The sequence below is a fragment of the Mauremys mutica genome, chromosome 1 (assembly GCF_020497125.1).
Source record: "Mauremys mutica isolate MM-2020 ecotype Southern chromosome 1, ASM2049712v1, whole genome shotgun sequence".
NCBI lineage: Eukaryota > Metazoa > Chordata > Testudines > Geoemydidae > Mauremys > Mauremys mutica.
Genome location: NC_059072.1, coordinates 122136374 through 122152907, shown reverse-complemented (window position 1 = coordinate 122152907; position 16534 = coordinate 122136374). Strand labels below are relative to the sequence as shown.

The following is a 16534-nucleotide window of genomic DNA, read 5'->3' as shown; positions in this document are numbered from 1 at the left end:
GGCCTGCCTGCCGCGCTTGAGGTGGCAAAATACTAGAGCCGCCCCTGGCTGTGTGGTGATCTTGAGTGAGTCATTGCACCACTCCATGCCTTTATTTCCCCTCTTACAGTTTGTCTACTTAGATTGTGAGCTCTTCTAGGCAAGGACTCTCTCTCATTATGTGATTGTACAATGTCTAGCACAAAAGCACCCTGACCTCAGTTGTCTCTGGTGGTACCACAACTAACTAATAAGCTCTGCTAACTCAGGCACTTCTATAGGAGGTCATCTTGTCCTGGAAATTTCCCATTAACAGATAGAGCTAAGGTCATCACCTTTTAAATTTAGATTTTTGAGACAATGTTATTCCATCACAATGTGGCATGTGGATTTATTCACAGAAGCAAGCATTTTCAGGAATTTTATAGCTTGCTTGAGACAAATCACACAATTTTTTCTCCCCAAACTTGATCAACAAACCTCAGTGGAGAGAATAAAAATCCAATAAAATGGAGGATTCAAAAGAAACCAGAAAAAAGTGGTCTGCTGTTTTTTGTGGCTCTAGACAACTCCATAAGATGACTTCGTCTAAAAATGCAAATGAAGTAACACCAGATATTTTTTCATAAACAGCACCAAGATGTTTTTGTGCACTTTAAAACAATTCTTAAAAATGATGGAGATTTAAAATAGGAGAAATAGCAGAAGAAAAAACAAACCATTTTCTTTTCAACATTTTTTTTAACTCTGCCAAGGTCTTCCCTGGTAACAATTTCTTCAAAATGTTCCAATTCAGGGCTCCAAGGTGGTGTCTGTTTGCAAGGGGAGAGGAAGGGATGAGAAGTCGGTATTCATTTGGAATGACTATAATAGACCTGTCTTCATGGATTACAACTAAATTCAAATACTTATACAGACAAAAATATGATCTACAGTATGCACAATCTAGCTGGAGCTATCACACAGGGTTTGTCACATTCTCTAGGTTAAATAAGCTTTGAAAAATCTCTTCTTCTACCTGCAAGGCAGAGAGAAGAATTACCATTTACTTTTAAGGTAAAATATAATTAGGTTTTCAAACAGTTTAACCCAAGTAATGTTTGTTTAAGATTCCCTAACCACACTGCACTGCCCTTAACACAGCGTTTCACTAGCCTACGCTTGGGTGCTCTGTAGTGGATGAAGACCATGTTGCGGTGACAGCAAAGGAATTCAGTTCCTGTATTCTCCATGCTGCTTTTTCTTTCTTTGTGGCAGTGCTCCAAGGGACAAAGGTGACTTTATGTTTTGCCTGTCTCTTTCGGCCTCTTCATCCTCATCGTATCTTTCATCCTCATCTTCATCCTCGCTATGATGAGGGCTGGAATGCTGAGAGACAGAAGGCGATGGTGGTACTGATGAAGGCCTGGGGTACCTGAAACCTTCCGTCTGCCAGAGACATAAGCAAGAAATAAACATTACACAAGTGCAGCTTGTTTAGTTACACAGAGTGACGATAGGTCAATATATCCAGAGGGCCAAGGCAAAGATGATGTATAAGTAGGGCCCTACCAAATTCACAGTCCATTTTGGTTAATTTCACAATCATAGGATCTTAAAAATCTGAAATTTCATGATTTCAGCTATTTAAAATCTGAAATTTCATGGTGGTGTAATTCTAGAGGTGACCCAAAAAAGGAGTTGTGGGGGGGATCGCAAGGTTATTGTAGGGGGTACTGCTACCCTTACTTCTGTGCTGCTGCTGGTGGCGGCTTTGCCTTCAGAGCTAGGCAGCTGGAGAGGGGCAGCTGCTGACCGGCAGCCCAGCTCTGAAGGCAGAGCCGCTGCCAGCAGCAGCGCAGAAGTAAGGGTGACAATACCATACCATGCCAGCCTTACTTCTGCGCTGCTGCCGGCAGAGCTGGGCCCTCAGTCAGCAGCTGCCACTCTCCCACCACTCAGCTCTGAAGGCAGCAGCGTAGAAGTAAGGGTGGCCTGGCATGGTATGGTATTGCCAACCTTACTTTTGTGCTGCTGCTGGTGGGGCGCTGCCTTCAGAGCTGGGCACCTGGCCAACAGCCACTTCTCTCTGCCTGCCCAGCTCTGAAGGCAGTGCAGAAGTAAGGGTGGCAATTTTGTGACACCCGCGCCCCACCCCCAAATAATCTTGTGACCACCCCCCACAACTCCCTTTTGGGTCAGAACTCCCAATTTGAGAAATGCTGGTCTCCCCCAAGAAAACTGTATAATATAGGGAAAAAGCACACAAAAGACCAGATTTCAGGGAAGGAGACCATATTTCATGGTCTGTAATGCGTTTTTCATGGCTGTGAGTGTGGTAGGTCCCTGTGTATAAGGTAATGAAGGCTACATCTGCCCCATACAACAAACTTAGACTCCCTTAGGTCTATTTATGCCCAGGTGATAGGGAGTCAAAGCTGATGTAACTTACATGGAGGAACCACATGAAAACTAAGTGAAGCCGGATGGAGGTGTTCCCCATCTGCTGTGTAGCCTACATAAGGGCCAGGCAGCATTCTGAAGAGTGCAGGGGCTGTCCTTTTCCTTCCCCTCTGGGGACCATGCACAGCCTATCACTCTCTCAGCCCTGGCCTGCAGAACCATACTGATGCAGCAGCGGGAGTAAGCTGCAGCCCATAAGGAGTATAGCAGCGGGTGTGCTCCCCTTGCTCGACAAGTAGCTTGTGGAAGCATCCTGGGGCTCTCTCTTTTCAGCAGTGCAATCTGTTTAATCCCTGGGCCATGCCTGGCAGGCATGATCTAGCCCAAGCACCTGTGAATTTTAAATAAAATTTTAACAGGAAAAGTTATTCTTCATGGCAACACAGAACTGCCAGCTTTAAAATGGAGTGACGTGGGAAAACAAAAGAAGCATCTATAAATTAAGGGTTCTGCTCATTTTCCATCTGGTAACTCAGAATGGCCAAAACTCCCCCAAATCTACACACAGTTCGTCAAACCCTACAAAAAACAAAATTCAGCTTCAAACGGATTAAAGACCATTCAAAAAGTGAAGCCTTTGTCAGGCCTCTGTTTTCACACTTGCAGTTGTGCCTGTATTTCACTGCAAATGCAGTTTGGTTCGTGCTGGTACTTTCAGGCACCTTAAGGTACTTAGCTGCTCACAAAACACTATTTGCGCCTCACAAAGCAGAGCCCAGATTTTTGAAAAGTTAATCCTTGGTGTGAAAAGTTTCACCCTAAGAGGAAAATAAGGATTGTATGCAGAATACCTGTCTCAGCTTTATAATGTAAATAATGTAAAGCTTTGACATCTACTATTATAATCTGACATTTGAGACTTTATTGACAATCTGAAGAAAGCTACCTTTTGAATAAGATGTAGTACAACCTTCAACTCCCTGTATCTTTGGAGGCGTTCAAGGCTGGTTTTGCACACGTGGCTAAATTATTATAACACCACGGCCATATCATAAGTCAGCTCCAAGATCTTATTGCAAAGCTAGGTTTCCAAAGCCTTCTGTCGTACTCTTTAACTCTTAACAGTCTGGAAGGAGTTCTAACATAGTATTAATCTAGCACCCTAGTATGCACATTCGTTTCAAAACACTGAATTTAACTCCCCCCTGCAGCAGCTATAAAATGTAGCAAAATACAAAACAATGAAGTAGATCACTAATCTAATTTTTGATGAGCTAATTGGTCTCACAAGTGTCTACTTCTACCTTTCCCTTTAAAATTCCCCCATGTTTCATAAATCTTCATTATTAATAGAGATTGACTGAAATCTTAATTTTGGGTCCAAAACCAAAATACGTAGTCCAAGTCCATCTATTGTGAAGTGCCAACACTAACTCAACACTAACCTTAGCCAACTCCCATCAACTTCAAGATTCTCGAAACTTCCAGGATAAATTTTCCATTACTCTAAGTAAACTGGTTAGTGGAGTTACTGGATTTACATCAGTGCAACAGCTTGAAAAATCCCTCTCAAATATCTCTATAAGGGATAGAATCGAACCCCCTAACCTGAATACTCCTGAACATAGGTGCGTATGAGCTGAAATCAAACCTCAGTCTGAACTTTCCTAAATTTTTGAGTGTTCACAATTGCCAACCCAGATCCAAATCCAGATCAAGGGTTTTGGTTTGGGCCCCCATCTCTAGTGGTTATTTTTAAAAAATGAATTGGCAGATGAGGTTTTAAATAACCGGGTCCTAAATTTAGAACGGAGCATAATGCCACCCCAAATGGGAGCCATATATATGCAATATGCTACAAAAGAAGATTGAATGTCTGGCTTTACTCCATCCTCAGCCTTCCCCTCATGTACACTATTCAGATTATTCCTGACAGAGATACAAATAATTTGCATGAGAATATGTAGAGAGGCTGGGTCAGGGAGTGTATGTGCAACAATTTGCAGACCCTGCCTCCTTGCCCCTAGACCCTTTTCCAGAACGCCCCTTCAAAGCTCTTGTGGCAGAAGGCCTGCAAAGCAGCCTTCCTATGGGTTTTATAGGGAGCAAAAATAGAAATTGCCAGTTTCTACCCAGCAGGCCAGATCCTCAGCTGGCCTAAATTAGCACAGTTCCATCAAAGTTAGTGTACACCAGCTGAGGATCCGGCTCTGTATTGTAGTTCATGGGATTTTCTATTGGGCATCCATACACTCCATCAGAATTTGGTAAAACTTGACTGTAATAAAGTATATTGAGTTCTTTACGCTCATAGGTTCATCTGTCCTCTCTTTTTCTCTCTCAAGACAGTAGCTGAAATGCAGACAAAAATCACCTAAAAGGATAGACATACCTGTGGTGGAGCATTTGGTTCCATCTCAAATTTATCTGGGAAAGTTCTGCTCAGAGCCAGGTGCCTGGCATGCATGTAGTACTGCAACAGAAAACAGAGGTCTACATGTGCAAAAACCCAAAGAAGACTTGGGCACATTTAGGCAGTGAGAGGGAAAGTAACACCAGGGCCGGCTTTATGACCCACGGGGCCCGATTGGAATACTCAGCGGCGGTTCGGGGCTTCGGCAGCACTTCGGCGGTGGGGGGCTTGCTCCGGGTTTTCCACGGCACCAAAGGACCCCCCACTGCCGAAGACCCCTGGAGTGGACCCCCCACCGCTGAAATGCTGCTAAAGACCCCCGGAGCGAGGCCCCCTTAGGCGCGGGTATGGGAGCCTCTTCGGCGCGGGGCCCGATTCCGAGGAATCGGGTGAATCAGCTTAAAGCCGGCCCTGAGTAATACTATTGTCTTCTCAAAGAAGATGCTGAAGAAAGACTGAATGAATCTTTAACTGAGGCTAACCCAGCTGGGATGGCCCTTGTGAAACTGTGGGCACATTGCACTGAAGAAATGATCAAATCCTGAGAGATTTATACTGGAGTAACTGGGCAGAATCTGCTTCTTTGGCTGCAGTGAAGATACTCCTTAATCTCACAAACGTGTAAGAGAACAGACTAGGGTATCCACTTCAGCCAGTCTAGTTTTCTGGTGGAGGTGGGGTGATTTTTTTATTCCTAAAAATATAGCACAGGTTTCTCTTTCCTGAGCGGAAATAAATAAATACATATTTATGCTCACGAATGTAATACTGTAACACACATGTTAAAACTGACTCATCCTTCAAAATGAAGGCATTGTAAGGAGAAGAGATTTGTGACATTGACATGCTTTTGCAAATTCAGAAAACCAGTCTGATGGTTTTGCAAAACTCCTTGAGGTTTTGTGTGGTATTGTGTAGTAGGCTAAGGGTGTTATTTGGCCTTCACAGCACAGTCCTGGTTTGGGGATGGTGCAGAATCCCAATGGTATTTTAGGCAGAATAGGTGAGATTTTCAAAAATGCCTAGGGGACTTGGGAGCACAAATCTAATTGAAAGTCATTTACACTTTTGCTCCAAAATCACTTGGGTGCTTTTGAGACTCCCACCCAATGCCTCCCAAGGTCTAAGGATGCTGCTGCACCATCCCTGAAGATGGTATACTGCCCACTCTCCATTGTCCAGTTTGGAGAGGCTGGTGCTGCCAGTGACACTAGCCTTGTGCAGTCTTTATGCTTGGGAGCATAAGGACCACATTGTGTTTGGCTCCTGCTTGAAACAAGCAAATCAAGGGGATTCTTCAGCTTGGGAATAAGTGGGTACTTGAGTAAGTTAATAGGGAGACGTCCCTGAACTGGGGCCTTGGTGCTAATGATGACAGATTCTATTCCCGATAACCATTGTGGTGGATGTGTGTTTGGGCCAACGGCTTTTTATATACCCACTAAACACAGTCACATACCCTGCCTAAATATCTCCAGTCCAGTAGGTCTGAGAGCCTCTCAGTTCGATTTCTCTGGATGATCCTCTGACGCCGTGACTGCTGGCAAAATCCATACAAGAACTGAGTCAGCTGGTTACATGACTCTTCAGGAGAGCGGTACCTCCTGTCAACTATGTAAATGCCTGAGGACACAAACAAAGTTGCAGATGAACAGGTATGGAAGTGAGCATTTCACCTTTTAAATTTAATTTCTATCTTTCTTTACACACAATCTTTTAAATACAACATGCATGGACTTGTTTTTTTAATAAGTGGAGCAAGGAATGACAAGTGTTTCCATTCTAACAGGTCATTTCAGCAGCTGGTGAGAAATGCTTTTGATTTTTTACCTTTCAGGCTGAAATTTGGCAGATCTGTTCTCAGCTCAGGAAGGCTTTTATTGTTTTAAAGTCTGTGCACAAATGGTCCAAGTGCTTTTGTGCAGTAAAAAAATATTCACTTTTCCATTATAAAAAAAATTGCTACCTTTTCTTGAATACCTGTGGTGGCTCATGGCGTGAGGTGGTGGTGTGAAATTTGGCAGAAAAGAGACACAGGCTATGTCTTCTCTGCAAAAGGTGGTGTGTTTTTATATTGAGACAGCTAACTTGAGTTAGCTATCTCAATGTAAAATCCCAGTGGAGAAAAGGCACAGCTAATTATTACATCAGTATTGCTAGTCAAGGTCAACACTCTATTCCCCATCTGTGGTTGAACATGACTTGCAACAATGGGTAAAAACTATAGTGCTTTGTTGCCACTAGGAGTTTACAGCCAGGCAGCTATCTCCACATAAATACCTAATTTTGCAGTAAAGACATCCCCATGCATGTACTTTTTGGAAGTTTGGTGAAAACTGGTTGTGATCTGTGAGAGTTATAAGGATTTGTAAATAGGCCTTTGCTCATGCACATCAAATTCTGTAATGCAATATCTTTATGTTGTGCCAACATCTTGTTCTTCTTCAGCCTCACTCTAAACACCAACTTTTTCGAAGATTCAGGGCTATGGCACAGATCTTACGGTACTGAGGCACCTATCTTGCATTGATTTCAAGCTTGTGGGCCTTGATTCTCATTCATAATAATGTCCCATTACATAATAAAAGTGCTTTAAAGGGGCCTTATTGTAAATAAGAATCTCAGTTTGGTTTAGTCAAGTTATCCTCTCTCTTTCATGGACTCCACAAACTGTTGCTGCTATCCCAGTAAATGCATCATGGATTCTTAAAGCAGAGGCAGATTTCCACCACTCCCTTAGAAAGACGAATATATAGTCTAATTGGAAGGGATTGAAGGAAGGAGTTAGTTGAGTTGGAAGAAGGGCTAACAAGCTAGTTGGGTTTGGGGAAGACCAAAAAGAGACAGGAGAGGGAAGAACTGGAAGGTTTTGGATAAACACCTAAACTTCCAATTCAAACCAAATATCTGAACTTTGGGGTTTGTCCATCTTTATTCAGCTAGGAGAGAAAGTGCAATATGCAGTCGCAAAACAGCTGGTTAATTGGGTTCCGAAATCTGATGAGTTTTGAAGCACTGTTAACAAGCTTACCATAAGCAGCTGGGTCAGCTACATGCTCCTGCATGAAACAGCCAAATCCAGAGAGGTTTGTGGTCACACTGGGAATGCCCATCACAGTGCACTCAGCTACCAAAAGAGACATAGAAAGAGATTTCATGTCAATGTGCTTGGCTTGGTTTCATCTTGAGTGGATAGAAACAGAAAATAGAATGATGTAAAGCCCTTTCAATGCCAGAGCTGGTCAGGTTTCAATGAAAAACCATCATGACTTTTGCTGTGTGTTGTTCCCTCCCTCCCTCCCCGACTGCCATTCAATCAGAAAAGTTCAAAGCAAGTGACATTTTGATGAGAAATGGAAATTTGTTCCCCCCGCTTTTTTTTGCAAGCACTTATTTCTGTTTTCCAGATAGCTCTAACTAATACCCTCTGTGAGCCCAGTGTTCACATGTGGGAGCCTAAATCCAATGTCCAGACCCTTCCTTTGGCTTTGAAATTGGCACCTGCTGTGTGTACATACTCATTTTATGTACATATTTGCAAACCTAACTGCCCAAATACAGGACTTGGGCCTCATAATTAATCTCCCACATTTATAAACTGGATTCTGTATCTTAGGCCACAGGGAGAAAAATCATAAAAACATGATTGATTTCAAAGCCATTCTATCTCATTATTTTTCCAATTATACAGTAGATGCAGAGCAAATTGCGCTATAAATCATAAATATGATATCAAATTGTGTTCTCCTTTTATTACTATAATTATTATTATTTACTGAACACCAACAGGTTCTTCCATAAAGGAAGGCATGTTCTCTATACAAAGCAGCATACAGTTTAAATCAGATGTTAGCTCTTTAACCCTTAAAATGTCATTAAAAAAACCTATATGACAATAGGACTGATATCAGATATAGAATTTAGGATTAGGATGAAACTAAAAAAACATCAAGAAGGGTCTATATTTTATTCTTGGGAGATTCATATCGGTAACCCATTAGGATGAGCAAAACCACTCCCTCATACTGAGTGCCAGCCAAACTTTTCTGTGTTAAGCTAATCTAAAGTTTAACATTCAAATCTTCCCCAGCTCTGACAATTTTTCCCCCCATATCCTGGTTTGGGCTGGGACAAGAAGAGAAAGTGCTGAAATACAGCCAGATAATTGTGACCCAGTTGGAACAGGAGACAGGAAGTTTTAAACATTGTCTGAGAAAGCTTGATCTTGTGAGATTTCTACTCAGATTCACTGGGTAACTACAGATGTGCTTCAGATAAGCACCCACACTTTCAGATGCTTATCATAACTAAGGGAGATATTTTCAAAGGCACAAATGGAAGTTGGGCACTTAGCCCTAGATCCTCAAAGACATTTGGGCACAATGGAAGTTAGGCACCAAAATATCTTAGAGCATTTGGGCCCTAATTCCTAGGTTGAAAACCTGAGTGCCACTGCACCTTTAAATATCTCACCCTAATCCTATGAGTTTTATCTATTACTACTTGTAAGTTGTCATCTTCATTTTTGCCACTTCCCTGTTTGTGGTTGGCAATTTTTATAGCCTTCTTCCAAGACTCTTGATCATATGCCAGGCTGTCATGAAGATTGGCCTTTGTGAGCTCCACTGATATCCAGTCTATGTACTGAGTCCTTGGTCTCTATCGCTACTTCTAAGTGTTCATGGTAAATACCAACAGAAATATCCAGCAGACTGTGAAAATATTAGGACCAGATAGTGTAAATGTGCATCACATCATTGAAATCAATGCAGTTATGTCAAATTACACCAGCTGAGGACATTTTGGATTGCATCTATTTTCTTGCCTCATTATTACAATATATACATTCCTCCAAATCTTTTTTTTTTAAGGGCAGATGCTTGATGTTACTGCACACAAAATGGACTTGTCTTCTGATGCTACAGCAGACAGAAAGGTTACATGTGATTGTGGGAAAGTCAGGGTCCAAAGCAGGGACAACGCTGGGTGGTTTTCCGTCAATGGAGCAATGCCATTTTACATCAGCTAAAAATCTGGTCTAACAACTCTGCCATCAGCAGAAGCTTTGTAATGGAGAGGAAACAGAGTCAAAAGCATTCTTACATCAATACAGTAGAAACTGAATGGCAAGCTACTCCATCTTTTTAAATGCCCCGAGTGGTAAAATGCATATTAAACTTCTGACAACAGTCAGCCTAAAGATTGCTTACCTGGAGTGTAACCCCAAGGCTCATAGTATGAGGGAAACACCCCCAAATGGCAGCCTCTGACAAAATCTTCATAGTCCATGGGTAATAATGGACTTGTTGAAGACAGGAACTCTGGGTGTAATATCACCTGGGTATTCAAAACTTACATTAGAGCCGACAGAAAAATAGAATCAATATTTTTAATTATATAAGAGATCAAGCAGTTAGTGCCTTCAACCCTAGCCTAAGCCTAGGAATCTGGACATTGCCTCTGTGTCCCTCCCTAATTCTATTTGTACATAGTCCAGTTTGATAACATTCATAATTTTTGGTACCTTAATTTGTTTCCCCCCGCTAGAGGAGATTTTGGAACAAACTGATAAACTGAACAGTAATAAGTCACCAGGACCAGATGGTATTCACCCAAGAGTTCCGAAGGAACTCAAATGTGAAATTGCAGAACTACTAACTGTAGTTTGTAACCTATCATTTATATCAGCTTCTGTACAAAATGACTGGAGGATAGCTAATGTGATGCCAATTGTTAAAAAGGGCTCCAGAGGTGGTCCTGGCAATTAGAATCTGGTAAGCCTGACTTTGGGATCAGGCAAACTGGTTGAAACTATAGTGAAGAACAAAATTGTCACACACATAGATGAACATAATTTGTTGGGGAAGAGTCAATATGGTTTTTATAAAGGGAAATCATGCCTCACCAATCTACTAGAATTCTTTGAGGGGGTCAACAAGCATGTGGACAAGGGGGATCCAGTGGATATAGAGTATTTAGATTTTCAGAAAGCCTTTGATAAGGTCCCTCACCAAAGGCTCTTAAGCAAAGTAAGCTGTCATGGGATAAGAGGGAAGGTCCTCTCATGGAATGGTAACTGGTTAAAAGATAGGAAACAAAGAGTAGGAATAAATAGTCAGTTTCCAGGATGGAAAGAGGTAAATAGTGGTGTCCCCCAGGGGTCTGTACTGGGACCTGTCCTATTCAATATATTCATAAACGATCTGGAAAAAGGGATAAACAGTGAGGTGGCAAAATTTGCAGATGATACAATATTGCTCAAGATAATTAAGTCCCAGGCAGACTGCAAAAAGGATCTCTCAAAACTGGGTGACTGGGCAACAAAATGGCAGATGAAATTCAGTGTTGATAAGTGCAAAGTAACGCACATTGGAAAACATAATCCCAACTATACATATAAAATGATGGGGTCTCTGAAAACATCCACTCAGTGTGCAGCGACAGTCAAAAATGCGAACAGAATGTTGGGAATCATTAAGAAAGGGATAGATAATAAGTAAGATTTTGTCATGGTTATTTTTAGTAAAACTCATGGACAGGTCATGGGCAATAAACACAAATTCACGGAAGCCATAACATCTCTGTGGCTTTTGCTGCTGCAGCTCCATGGTTTCCCCCCGCCACTGTGGTGGCTGGGAGTTGTGGGGTTTCTCCTCTACCCAGGGCAGCTGGAAGCTGCAGGGGATCCCCCTCTGCACACCGCAGCTGGGAGCTGCAGGGTGACCATATTTCCCAAAGAGAAAACGGGACACCCCCAGCCACTTGCCTGAAGTGTTTCCCTTTCCCCCACCCCCACCCTGTGGGAGGCTGGAACCCTGGAACCCTGAGGAGGGCCCCTCTCACCTGTCGCTGCTGTTGCCTGTTGCTGGAACCCTGCCAGGGCCCTGCTGGCTGCCAGCTGGAGTCCAGCAGTCCCTGGGGCTGAAGCAGAGAATGTCGCAGAGATCTCTGGAAGTCACAGAATCTGTGACTTCCATGACCTCTGTGACATAAATGTAGCCTTAATAATAAGACAGAAAATATCATGTTGCCTCTATATAAATCCATGGTACGCCCACATCTTGAATACTGCGTGCAGATGTGGTCACCTCATCTCAAAAAAGATATACTGAAATTGGAAAAGGTTCAGACAAGGGCAACAAAAATTATTAGAGGTATGGAGGCTTCCGTAAGAGGACAGATTAATAAGACTGGGACTTTTCAGCTTGGAAAAGAGACAACTAAGGAGGGATATGATAGTGGTCTATAAAATCAAGACTGGTGTGGAAAAAATAAATAAGGAAGTGTTATTTACTCCTTCTCATAACACAAGAACTAGGAGTCACCAAATGAAATTAATAGTCAGCAAGTTTAAAAGAAACAAAAAGAAGTAGTTCTTCACACAACGCAGAGTCAACCTGTGGAACTCCTTGTCAGAGGATGTTGTGAAGGCCAAGACTATAACAGGGTTCAAAAAAGTTCATGGAGGATCGGTCCATCAATGGCTATTAGCCAGGATGGGCAGGGATAGTGCCCCTAGCCTCTGTTTGCCAGAAGCTGGGAATGGGTGACAGGGGATGAATCACTTGGTGATTACCTGTTCTGTTCATTCCCTCTGGGGCACCTGGCATTGGCCACTGTCTGAAGACAAGATCCTGAGCTAGATGGACCTTTGGTCTGACCCAGTATGGCCATTCTTATGTTCACCCCTCTACATACATGTTACCTTTTCTTTTATGATCTCTTCTTATAAACCTATTGTGGAAATAGTGTCGACATCTAAAACTATTCTTCAGATGGTTCATCGGTGACACCATCCCCTTTTTTTAATAAGGAAAACAACAGATATGAACATTATGGGTTAGGGCAGGGGTGACCAAACTGTGGCTCGCATACCACATGTGGCTCTTTTACTGTTAAAGTGCAGCTTGCGGAGCCCCCCACACCTCTCCCGAGTTCTCCACCTACCAGGCCTGTGGGGAGGGGGAGAAGCTTGGGACCTCTACCTTGTGGCGGGGTGATGGGGTACGGGCTTCTGCCCAGCAGGGAGGGAGTTCTTGGGGCATCTGCCCAGTGGAGAAGGGTGTCTTGGGGATTCAGATGGGGCTCGGGGCTTCAGCAGGAGTGGGCCTGAAGCCCCGAGCTCCATCAGGCGCCTCCCGCAGGGCTGAAGCCCTGAGCCCCAGCCCCCAGCAGGTGTGCCCTGACTCTCGAACTTCTGAAGATTGTGATATGCGGCTCGGAGGGCCAGTAAGTTTGGCCACCTCTGAGTTAGGGTATGGCATTGAACCACAGCCCAGAGCGAGGTGCGGTACCTAGGTACACTGCCCCAAAGGAGATCTCACGAGGAGACGCAATCCCTCTCTGAGCCACATAACACTAAAGGTGACGATGGAAGCCATATCACCCACTTTGGGAACTCTGCCCAGACGTGTGGGCAGAAAGAGGCATTGGAGTATGGGCTCAACCTTTACTGGGCTTGCCTACCACAAATATATGGGGTTCATGTGCATTGCAAGGGTTGGAAGGTGCTCTTTTCCTCTCTTTATAATATGGCCCTGTTATTAGATTTGGGTAAACAACATATGAAGGTTTATAAGATGAAATTCCAGCCTCAAAGAAGTCAATGGAAGTTTAGCCATTGACTTCAATGGGGCCAGGATTTTAAAAATTGTGTCTACAATGTTTTACAACAGCTATGCCACCCCTAACATGAAATGCCTAACTTGAAGTTCTGTGGGTAATAAGCAGATGATGGTGTCTGTGAAAAGTGACTGGGTGTTGCTATTCGAAGAGATGTTGGGTATTTTATTCCACACATCTCTAGTAAGAATAACCACACTTCCTCCAACACTAACTAATTAGGCTGAGGTAGTTTAATGAAATTCCATTAGGAAGAAAGAGAAAAAATTCACAAAGAGGTATTGTACCTTAACTCTGTCTGTGCGGTTATTGAAGAGTCCGATGCGCCGGATAGTATTGAGGATCGGGTCATTGGAATCATCGATCATGTTGTGGGTGGTCACTGGAGGCAGAGACTGTCGCTACATCAGAATAAAGGCAAACTTTGAGTAAGGCATGAAAAACTGCTGGCAAAGAATCCATTAACATAGAGTCTTAAGGTGAAATCCTGGCCCTGTTGAAGTCAATGGGAGTTTTACCATTGACTTCGTTACGACTAGGGTTTCATCCTTCAATTTTAAGGCCAGAAAGAAACACTGTGATAATTTAGTCCAACCTAGTGCATAACACAGTGCCATAGAATTTTACCTAATAATTCTTGAATCTAGCCCAATAAATTCTGCTTGTAATAGATGGTATCTTTTACAAAGACACCCATTTTGATTTAACGATTTTAAGTGATGGAGAATCACCCACATCCCAAGGTAAGGTGTTTTAATGGTTAATTATCGCCACAGTTAAAAATGGAAGAGTCCAGGAATCAAGAAGGGATGGGAAATAAAACAAGGGCTGAGATGTAGTAGGACGAGGAATTGTGAAGAATTTGAATTTACTATTAAAAGAGAGGACCAAGGAATTCAGGGAAATACATCAGGTGGTGGGAGTGCTCTTGCACTACCAAAAGTAGTTAGGATGGTTTGATACTAACTCTTAAAAAGAAACACAGAGAGAATGAAAAAAACACACAGACTGCATTAAAAAAGTTGACTGTATGAGAAACGTACATGATGGAAAATGATTCTCCAATTCATACATATCCCTGTTCACTATACATGATCCTTATATATGACCGTGTTTATCTTTGCCATCCAATAGCTGTATAAGTAATGACTATTCTCTCTGACCTGAGTTGAAAAGATGGCTCGTTTCATAATGGTTACGTCATCCCGGTCAAGGATCTTGTTCAAATCTGGAATTTCTCCCCTGCAAAGGCAATACAAACAGGGTACATCACATCACCAAATGGCTTGTTATTGGTCTTTTTGGAAATTATGATTAAGAGTTTGCATTAAAGTGACGCAGAGAAGATGAAGAAACTCAAATAGAGCTGATCCAAAATTCACTGAAGTCAACGGGCATCTTTCCAGCCTCTTCAATTAGCTTTGAATCAGGCCTCTATAGAGTTTTTTTTCCTGTTTTCTCTATATTGTATCTATATGACTATCCTGTTCTCTTTCTTCCCCCTCCCCCCCAGGTTTGCTGCAATTCTCCCTTAGATGTATTTGGAATATTTGAAAAAGAAAACAAGTCACAAAACCTGTCATGAACTTTTATTTCTATTTTTTTGGTCAAAATTTCATTTTCATTTTTTAAAAATCCAGTCAGCTCTATAGCTGAAACCAAACAGGACAAAAAAGTGTAAAAAAAATTGTGTCAATTTTTCATAGACATTTCATTTTTGTTGTTTTTTCCAACCCAGTCTTTTGCATTTGGGATCATATAGATCTTCCAACTCCGGCTAAGATCCCTTTGAAATCAATGAGAGTATGACCTGATAAAGGAGTGCAGAGACTTTCTTCCTTTTTACTATAAGCAAAGTTTCAGTATATCAGAGTTCCACTGTATTTTATCTACCTAAGCTACTTATATGGCCCTATTACCATAATACCATAATTACCATAATACCCCACAGTCTTTAATGTATTTATCTTCACACCACCACAGTGAGGTAGGGAAATACTACATTTAGAAATACATTTTTTAGATAGGGAACTGGGACAGACAGACAAATAATAACATTTTCATAAGCACCTAAGTGACTTAGGAGCCTGCATCCTATTCATTCTCAATGAGACTTAGGCTCTCAAATGCTTAAGTCACCTTTGAAAATGTTACCCTAAGTTACTTATCCAAGCTCACACAGGAAGTCTATTGTGAAGGAGGGACTTGAACATGGATCTACTAAATCCCTAATTGCACAGGTTTGTTCCTGTCTCTCCCCTCCCCAATTCTTTTCTTACATCCATAATACACATATATAAACCACACAGGTGACACAGCTGGCTCCTCTGCAATATAAACACAAAGTGACCTACATACTCACTTCAATAGTGCGTCGTAGAGTTTCTTTCCAAATTTTTCTTTCACACATTGTGCGGTGTCCCTGGTAAATATGAAACATGGGACATGTCAAGGGCAGGACCAGAACACATAGTGTTTCTGCTGGTGCTCTAACTTATGCAGGGGGACCCAGGATCAGGGGAGGCAGAAAGGGAGCTAAGGCCAATTCTCAGCCAGACTGACTGTGATTTCAGCACAGCTAAGGATATGACCCACAGAGATTTTTCCAAGGCCAAAAATGAAGCCAGTGGTAAAACCAGGACTAGAAATTGGTAGTGCTTGTTTCCCAATCCCTTACTCGGACAAATAGACCTCGCTAATTCTCTGACACAGAAAAACAGCACTGCAACGTCTTGGGTGGAAAAAGCAGTGATATGGGACACTTTTCAAGGTTGAGACGTTTCAAATTTAACCTAACCTAGGGGAGAAGAGAGAGAGAGAGAGAAAAGGTTTGTTTTAAAATTCCCACCTACAAGAGCCTTCAAAAACAAGGGATAGGACAAACCGTAGATAAGCTGCAAACTGTTCCTCCTGATAAGTTGGTTTGAAAACCAGATAACTTCTTGGCAAACCTAGGCCAAGTTGAAAACTCATAATAAAATCTGCACCAGACAATTTTTACATCGTTTAACATTTTGTTGTAGCCCTTTTGCACACCAGTAAAAAGCTCCTTAAAGTACAACTTGCACTTAGCATAGCCAGCCACTAGATGGCATTTCACAGAACATAAAGCACAGCTAAAAAGCACTGCACTCAAAA

At 42.3% G+C, this 16534-nt stretch overlaps 1 protein-coding gene across 1 annotated transcript in view; it reads right to left on the bottom strand.

Annotated features, from left to right (window-relative positions):
- Positions 1–700: 700 nt before the first annotated feature.
- The window catches only part of GYS2 (glycogen synthase 2), a 70651-nt gene continuing 54817 nt past the window's right edge, over positions 701–16534 (bottom strand). The window contains exons 9-16 of the mRNA XM_044993590.1: positions 15759–15818; positions 14560–14638; positions 13684–13797; positions 9985–10111; positions 7806–7901; positions 6234–6397; positions 4754–4834; positions 701–1407 (exon numbers count right to left, since the gene is read on the bottom strand). Coding sequence (XP_044849525.1) covers positions 1192–1407; positions 4754–4834; positions 6234–6397; positions 7806–7901; positions 9985–10111; positions 13684–13797; positions 14560–14638; positions 15759–15818 — 937 coding nt within the window. The 3' untranslated portion in view covers positions 701–1191. The remainder of the gene's footprint in view (positions 1408–4753; positions 4835–6233; positions 6398–7805; positions 7902–9984; positions 10112–13683; positions 13798–14559; positions 14639–15758; positions 15819–16534) is intronic.